This window comes from Podarcis raffonei, chromosome 5, assembly GCF_027172205.1.
Source record: "Podarcis raffonei isolate rPodRaf1 chromosome 5, rPodRaf1.pri, whole genome shotgun sequence".
Classification (NCBI taxonomy): domain Eukaryota; kingdom Metazoa; phylum Chordata; class Lepidosauria; order Squamata; family Lacertidae; genus Podarcis; species Podarcis raffonei.
In genome coordinates, this window is record NC_070606.1 from 60,847,057 (window position 1) to 60,856,180 (window position 9,124).

The following is a 9,124-nucleotide window of genomic DNA, read 5'->3' on the forward strand; positions in this document are numbered from 1 at the left end:
TTTCCAACATAGTCGTGTTATTGACTCGAGCCACTGATGGATGGGTCAAACGGGCATTCTGAAAAGTGTTGTGTCTCCCCCACCCTTTAGCCTAGGGTTCGTTCCGTCCTTGTGTTAAACCAATGGATTTCTTCTCAAGCTTCAGAGCCTGAATGTCCTTTGCAACGACTGCAGAATGATAACCTCTTTTCTTCTGAATCATGTATAGAGCTTTGGGGAAGCATGGACTATCACACTCCTCTTGGAGCTAAGCTCTTCCTATCAAAGCTCTGAAAACCATAAATAACATCAGGAATAAGTGGTACTGACACGTCTCTATGAGAAACAGCAAACTGGAGTAATAAACAATAGCACAGCGTGCAAGGGTGGCCCTGTAATGAGTCATAGCATTGAAGAGCTGGAAGGGACCCTGAGGATCATCTGCTCCAACCCCCTGCAATGCAGGAATACGCAGCTGCCCCATACGGGAATCGAACCCATGACCTTGGTGTTATCAGCACCATTCTAGCCAACTGAGCAAATGCCTCAAGTAGTAGATCAAAAGGGGGTTGCATTTCCATTCATCCACAGCAGTTTGACCTGCTTGCCTGCCACACATGCCACAGCCAGCTCCACTGCACCCAGCAAGCAGTCTGCCATCCACCTGCTGCTACTGGTGATGTTGCTACTGCCACTGCCCACCCACTGGGCCATGGGACACCACTGCCATCACCCAAAGAAAAAAGAAAAAAGCATTCAACAGTGCTCCAACCCAGACGTTCTGGCCCCTCTACTCTCCAAGGCCATTTCAACCAGAATTCTGGAGGATGTGGCCATGGATAATGCCTGCACTATTGCCACCTAGTTGGGAGAGGGGAGGCTTCTCATACTGGCTGCCTGTCAGCTACTCCCTTATCTGGGAGATGGGAAGAGGCCTCCATGCCAGGGGTGTGTTAATTGGGCTATTGATGCCAGCTTACATAGCTTGCATTTGTATAAGTCCATCCATCTCCGAGTCTGCAAAGGCAGCAGGCTTCTGCAAACTGTGTTGTAAGTTCATGCCTTTCTTTAATAAAGCACTAAAACTGGCCCTTCCTTTTTTGGTATCCCTGCATGAAACCACTCACATAGGCCCTCCTGGAGCCTGTGGATCGGGACACTGGTAGATGAAAACATTTGCTGTGAGTTGTTATTTACTGAAACTTGTTCACAGTCCACTTTGTTTACCCTTGGTGTATGTCTGGCGCAATCAGCCCAGTCCCAGAAACTAGACTAGTTTGATCAGTTCCCTAAGCATACTTAGGTCCTGATTTTCCAGTCTATAGATAAGAGCACAGCAACAAATGATGAAATTCTATTCTTGCTTAGTTACATTCTGCATTCCCCTGGCTAAAGTGTAAATGGCATCTCAGAGTGACAAACTGAGTCCTTAATCTGAATCAGGGGTGGGCAATCTGTGGCACCAGGGCTCCATTCTCCCTCAGCATGCAAGGATCTGGGAGGAAGGGGAAAGGGTGTCAGAAAGAGAGGGAGAAAAAGGGGTTATGAAGAGAGAGCGGGGGAGAGGGAGGGAGGGAGGACTGGCTTTGAACCTACCCACGGCTGGCTTCAGCCCCACTGCTGATGTGCAGCCCTGACAGATTACTCCCAAGGGAAAGACAGCCTCCGAAAGAAATAATGTCCCCCAATTCAGGTCTAGATAATGCTGTAAAAGTAATTTCCCCCTAAAATCAAGTCACACAATTTCTAACATCTTTATGCTTGTATTTGATGAGAGTGCTAAAAACAACACAGAGACCTGTAACTATGGAAAATTGTAAACAGGTTCTCTGTTGACACATCCCCTATAGTAGCTCACAATTTCCATACATTTTCAGTAACTCAGAAATTCCATATGTTTCCTCTGCCTTCATAGCTACATTTCATACGTCCAGCAACAGACGAAAAGACAAATAGATGCAACAGTAATCAAGGGGACAGTGCATAGGATTGAACTGTATATACAAAGTTAATATGCTATTGGAAGGTAGGGAGATATTTGTTGTTTCAGAGATGTAATTGGGAATGTAGACAATCACCAATCTGATCACAGGAATATGCATGCTGAATCCAGGACACTTCCAGGCTGCTGTTTTTTATGGGTGTATTCTGCGACATGTTCTCTACTCAGCAATAGTGCTTTAATGGTGGATTTATACTGGACTGTCCACACATCACGGGACTTCATTACTTGTTCTGTGATGCCTTCCCATTGCTACCACTCTATTGCTGTCTGGAGGGACATTCTTGCACTGTAGCTAAAATAAAATAAAATAGGATCCACCCCCAGATTGTTTGTGGTATGAAAAGTTAAAGGATTTCAGCAAGAAATTAGAGGATATGCAATGATAGGAAATCAAGCCATATGGCCACCCCAAAACTTGAACAGTAGACATGAACAGTATTGAAAGTGGAATATTGTATGACTGCCCCCAAACCACCATAAGTGCAAATCATCATAAATGCACAATAAAATTAAAAAAAAAATCACATGGGGCCTCATTTGAAAACCAAGCACATCTGATGACTTTGAAATCAGAATAGTAACAATTGTTACACTTGCCCATGTTCTTTGGTTTTCCAGTTTTCTCTACAGGTGAAAATTCTTTTTTGGTTAAATTCTTCCTTCTAATTTACTGCTGCACCATGACATCTAATCCAACACAACATTGTTATCATTATATATCAAAATACCAGCTTGATACTACTACTTTTCCATTCACAGTATGCTGACCTTGGAAAAATAAATGGCTAATAACTCAGCCAGCAGACAACAAATGAATGATTTTTTTTTTGGGGGGGGGGGAATCCTTCCAACTTGATAGAAGAGGTCAAATACAGCTCCAAACCACGGCAAGTCTTTTGTATGTTTCTGCTCAAATGGTTGAGACTGGAGACACGGCAGTCATGCGCTTCCGTCTGAAGAAGAACTTGAGGGATGAGGCTATCTCCCTGTATCGAAGCCCACACAGATAAGGCAAGAGAGCTTTGGGCAAGATTATCAGCACATTGCATATTATTAGAGAGACCAATATCCCTGTCTGTGTCCCAATGACGGCATTGACATAAAGCAAGGAGTCCACCACAATAGCCAAGAGGGGAGAGAAATGAAAGAACAAGAGAATGTGATGCATCAGGAACGTCACACTGGCTCTAGAGAACATGCTTTTCCATATGCCTGACTGCTTTGTTTTGAAATACAGGATCATATAACAGCAGAGTATGAGGGACAGACAGAGAAAAAGGGCAGAAACGGAGACTACATAGCAGGATTTCACGGCCCCATCTCCATGTAGAGTCATTACCAGTATTATGGGGACAGAGCAGTTTTCCACTGGGCATACACTGGGTTTCTGGGTAAACTTGAGTATTAAGAAGACAATCCCAGGGAAAATCCCAGACAAGATCCATAGGAACAGTATCAGCTTCTTTGCTCGTGAAGATGGCAAAATGGAGATGTAATGCAAAGGCCACAAAATGGCCACATATGTATCCAGCACCATGGCGGCAGCCGTTAGCAACCCTCCGCAGTAAGTCATGGCCAGCAGAAACAACAGGAGCACACAAGGGTTCTTGGGAAGGTGGAGTTTCATTACATTGAAAACTGCAGACATAGCATAGAGTATCAGATATAACAAATCACAGAGCAAAGCATTTCCCAGCAGCAGGTATCTTGTCTCCTGACGGATGTTGACACGAGAAAGAATCACAAACAGAATGCAAGGGTTGATCAGGACGGCTGCTGTAAGGCACAATATCGGCGGGATCAGGAACATCATTGTCTTGGAGTATGGAGGATAGATGATCAATTCTTGCAGGTTTTGGAATGAAGTTTTATCCAAAGTGAAGGAGGCGTTTGAGGCCACTTCTCTATAGCGGGAGAAGGTTGCATTCAAAATCCTGGCTGGCACACATAGTGAGAAGTTCATTTCCCCCAGAGATAAGGAGTGGCAGCTGATGTATACAAAAGAAGTTCTTCAACGCTGAGGTTTTGCAACAAGCGAAGATGCATTTTATAGCAACCAGATCACCATCTGTCGTCAGCTCTGTAATGATAGCTGATGGCAAAACATAGGGATTTGTATGGGAGCTCCGCAAGTAGATCTTGAAATCTGCACAAGTGGAATCTTTTTCTCAAGAAAATTTAACACTGATTGTTCAGAAGAAAGGAACACACTCATAGGGCTCAAAATTCAAACTGCAGAGCAGGCACTCTGGGAGGGAAGTAAATGGGTTGTTCACCACTAAGAACTTAAGTTTGTCCACACTGCAAGCATTAGCATAGCAAAGTAGCAGATGGAATATTAGCTTGATTAAACAGATGTGATGAGATAAAAGGGGACATTCCAAATTTGCCAATGCAATCAAGTCATAAATGGAACCAGAGGATATACTAGAGTGTTTAAATGCAATCAGAAACGTATTGAGTCAATGTAATCAATAGGAATGGTGCCCTTAGCTCCTGAAATACAAGTGCATCATAATCCCTTTTAATACGTGGTTCTTAGCAGACTGCTGCCATATATTTTCAGCTATCTGAAACAGTACACATACACCAAAATCCCATATATATTATTGCCACCTACTATGAAATATTGAGCTGCAAAATGGAGAATAAAATGTGGCTTGACACCCCCTGCCCAATTTAAAGTGCTTTTTGTTTTCATCATATGCTTTGGGATGAGGAATAGACGCAATGCAAAATAAACTATTTTCTTACGATTAATGGAAAGATTATTAACATATAACAATACAATACAATTCTACATCCTTTACAGCTGTTCCCTAAATCAGGAGGAAAGAATAATAAAAACAAAGGATTAAATAAATCTAGAATGAATATGAGCACTGCCAGATCAGATGAAAGACTTATCTCATTCAGCATTCTGTTCATACAGTGGTCAACTAGATGTCTCGGAAAGCTCACAATCAGGGTATGTCATAGCACTCTCCTGATCCGCAGTGACTGGTATTAAGAGGGATGCTGCCTCTGATACTGGAGGAAATGTAGCAATTATGACTAGGAATCATTAAGAGCCTGATACTCCATACATTTGTCTACAGTGGTACCTCGGGTTAAGAACTTAATTTGTTCTGGAGGTCCGTTCTTAACCTGAAACTGTTCTTAACCTGAGGTACCACTTTAGCTAATGGGGCCTCCCACTGCTGCTGTGCGATTTCTGTTCTCATCCTGAAGCAAAATTCTTAACCTGAGGTATTTCTGGATTAGCGGAGTCTGTAACCTGAAGCGTCTGTACCCCAAGGTACCACTGTATTACCCTTTTATAGCTGTCCAAGTTGACAGTCTTGTGGAAGCAAAATCCATAGTTTAACTAAGTGCTGAAGAAGTTATTTTTGTTTGTCCTGAATCTCCCAACATTCAGCTGGAATGTTCTAGCATTGTGAAATGGGGGGGGGACCCCCTTCACACTGTCTCTACACCTGGCATAACATGACACACCATGTCCTCTCTAGACACAAGAGTAGATGAAGTCCAGAGCTTGCGTAAAGCAAACCAGGGACACTAACAAACACAACAGATCGTCTGCTTGCCTTTAGACTGGCTGTTGTGAAATAATAATAATAAGCATGGTTTTAGTTCTCTGCTCCACACAAAGAGACATGCAGTGAAAGAGCAGCTTCCATGCTACTGGCTTGTATTGCTGGCTCCCTGATTGCCTTCTGTCTACAAAATGGCTGCCAGACCTTCTGCCCACTTTCTTGCTATGTGGCTGCTCAATGCTAACAGGGCCAGCCCAAGACATTTGGCACCTTAGGCAAACCACAAAGTGGTGCACCCTCCCCCCCAATGGCAGGGAAGAAGGGGGGGAGTGAAGATTGACATCAGGAACAAAGGGGGAATAAAGGATCTACATCAGGATCTGCTGCCCCTGTGGATCCTGTTGCCTGAGGCAGTCACCTCACCTTGCCTCATGGGTGGGACAGCCCTGAATGTTGGCCCTGTGTGTGTTGCTCTGATCTACACTGTCAGACAGTTATCAGCGAAATGTGAAATGGAGCATGGAGGCGGGCTCATATTGTAGAGCCATATTCTCTTCAGCCTGTTGCCATCCAACCCCTGCAATGGATGTTTCTAGCCTACGAACGTTAATATAAGGAGCAAAACTCCCTACTGCTTAATATTCCTGCAGAACAAGCTGCTTTACATTCAGTAGAGTATTGATATTTCCCAATCTTAGAAGTGGCCTCAGAAAAGTTTTCAGCACAAACGTAGCCCAATTAGGCTGCTAAAGATCAGAGTGTACATCAGGGATGATTAACATGGGATAACTGAGTTCTATTTTAAGATGCCAATACAAGGACAGAATCCCAATGAAGTTTGTCTTCCTTGACAAAGGTTTGATGGAAACCTCTCAGGGTTGTTAGAAGCACTTGGCTCAACTCAAATGTTGTCAGCCAAGAAAACCCCCACAAAAAATATTTAGAACATGTGTCCCAGGAAATAAGTTAGGTATATAAGGAATTGACATATGTATATTTCTAATATATAAAATAATATCTGATTAAAAGTTAAAGGTCTTTTTGCAGAGTGAAGGAAACCTTAGATCTACATTTTCTTCTTCAGGTGAAAGACACTGGTAAGTGTATTGGAAGGAATAGGAGAGTTAAAAAAAACATTTTAGAGGCTCCTTCCTTCCATCTGAATGCCCTGAAACATTTCAGCTAAATGTCAGAAAAACATTTTAAACAAGGAAGCGGTATTTTTTTAAAATGCAAGGGCCATATTCCTTTCTAGACAAGCTTTTGAAGGCCACATGCTAGTGGTGTGCGAGGTCAGAGGCAAAAGTGGGCAGAACACTGAATATGTGCAGTAGGTTAGTTTCTGCACACATTTATACCCCCCTGGTCCTTTACCTTTTTTTTTTACCTTTACCTCCATCCAGGCAAGCAAACAAATTCTACAACAAATTCAAAAACAAATTCTAAGTAGGCAAAAGTTGAAGGAGGATGCAAAGGAATGACTGTGAGGGGTGTGGCCCAGGGGCAGGGAAAGGGTTAGATGGTGCTTTTTTTGGTTTCCAGTCATAATACTAGAGCTTTGGGGTGGGCGTTCAATGAAGTTGAATGTTGGAAGATTCAGGACAGAGAAAATAAAGTATTTCTTTACATAGCTTCAGAAGTTCAGGTGGTCCAGGAGAAGACATTCTCTGTGACAGCCCCTATGTTGTGGAATTCCCTCCTTCTCAGAGGTGTGTCTGGTACCTTCATTATACAGTGGTACCTCGGGTTAAGAACTTAATTCGTTCTAGAGGTCTGTTCTTAACCTGAAACTGTTCTTAACCTGAGGTACCACTTTAGCTAATAGGGCCTCTTGCTGTTTTTGCCACCACGCGATTTCTGTTCTCATCCTGAAGCAAAGTTCTTAACCCGAGGTACTATTTCTAGGTTAGTGGAGTCTGTAACCTGAAGTGTATGTAACCCAAGGTACCACTGTACTGTTTTCTCATATGCTGGAGATGTACCTTTTTACCCTGGACTTTGACACAACACAAAACACCCACCCCTCCACCCACCTCATTCTTGTGATCATAATTAGCTTTTAGCTGTTTTTAATGTTGCATTTTAAACTTGTAACCTGCCTTGTGACCTTAGGGTGAAAGGCAGGTAATAAATAAATTACTACTGCTGCTGTGGCTGCTGCTGCTGCTGCTACTAGTATTTTGGCATTTGTTTCCACAAGAGGTATTGATGATGGCCATCAACTTGGATGGCTTTCAAAGAAGGTAAGACATGTCAAAGAGGATAAGGCTATCAATGGCTACTAGCCTCTGAATACCTGTTACTGGAAATCACAAATGCGGAGAGCTGCTCTGCTCAGGTACTGCTTTCAGGCTTCCCACAGGCATGTGGCTGACCACTGTGAGAGCTGTTTCCTGGACCACATGGGCTCTTCTTATGTTCTTTTCGAGAATTTAAATAAAACAGAAAATGTTTACAGACAGCAATGGCTAAAATTACTTCCAGAAGGCCTGTTCATTGAACATTCGTGCTGATTTATCTGCACAAAGTTTATGGAAGGTTATAAGATATCCACTGTTCTTCGAGCATTAATTCTGATTTATTTGTTGGGAGGTTATATGTGTGTAGTGCAGCCTAAGTGATATCAAGCAGTTATTATTTTCACACCACTTTCCTTACTGCAGAAAGTCAGGTTGTTTTTGGAAGCGCCTTCCAAAAGAGCACCAAATCCACTTCAGTTGTACAACGTGAATTTGCCAGTATGTGACTGAGCCCCACCCGCAAAAAAGCAACAGATTAGAAGTGCCCTGGGTCTTTTTTTTTATGTGGGAAGCCTTTTGCTGCTGCCTTTCTCACCTCCCATCTCCCTTCTGATGCAAAATGCCTTCCAAATAAGCAGAAGACACAGAGAGCTACCTTCTTCCCCACTATGCTCCATTTAAACATCTTCAAAAAGGGACACAGTACAGCGACCTTACTACACAATGGATAATGACATCTGCTTACAAACTGTTAGATATCAATCCACGCACTAATCATCTTTGAAAACCAGCATTATAAACACTGGGGGAATCTGGGCATTTCAAAACCTTTTATTTGCAGAGAATAACAAGAAGCACAAATCCTTTGGTGTGGGTGCTAACAGTTGGTGTTTACAGATGGCTGAAAGAATCCTCTCTGTTCTAAAATTGGCTACATGTGAAAACCTGAAGTCCATGCAGGGTGTGATATCAAATACCTGGGAATATTTCAAAGCTGGGCAAGAGGAGGAGAGGGAGGGAGGGAGAGAGAGAGAGGAGGAGGAGGAGGAGCAAAGAAGCAAAGAGAAGCAACCAGCCCCTTAGAGTCTCACATGCATTACAGGAGCTTTTGCATAAAACACTTAGCAGCCTCAGCAACAAGAATATAATTGCAAAGATTTCTGCTTTTGGTATGGTAAAACACGGTGAGTAGGATCTTTTGTTTCCTTGGCTTTTTACTAGGTTTTTTGGTGCAAGGGTGTGGTGTGTTTGTTTTTCTTTGTCCCAGTGGCAGTGTGTGTATGTGATTATTTTGGGCTAGTTGCTTCTTCTTTGCTCTTCTTTCTGATGCCGGACCTTAATGTGCATATTCATTCTTTGTGTAG

The 9,124-nt window shown here is 42.9% G+C and overlaps 1 protein-coding gene across 1 annotated transcript; it reads right to left on the reverse strand.

Annotated features, from left to right (window-relative positions):
- Positions 1 to 1,501: 1,501 nt before the first annotated feature.
- Positions 1,502 to 5,302, reverse strand: GPR148 (G protein-coupled receptor 148). Its single transcript, XM_053389594.1, has one exon. It carries the CDS (start codon positions 3,945 to 3,947, stop codon positions 2,895 to 2,897), a length of 1,053 nt encoding a protein of 350 aa, XP_053245569.1. The 5' UTR covers positions 3,948 to 5,302; the 3' UTR covers positions 1,502 to 2,894.
- Positions 5,303 to 9,124: the final 3,822 nt, after the last annotated feature.

What these genes read in the sequence shown, in the direction of transcription:
- GPR148 (XM_053389594.1), bottom strand. Translation starts at nt 3,947, where the DNA reads ATGAACTTCTCACTATGTGTGCCAGCCAGGATTTTGAATGCAACCTTC.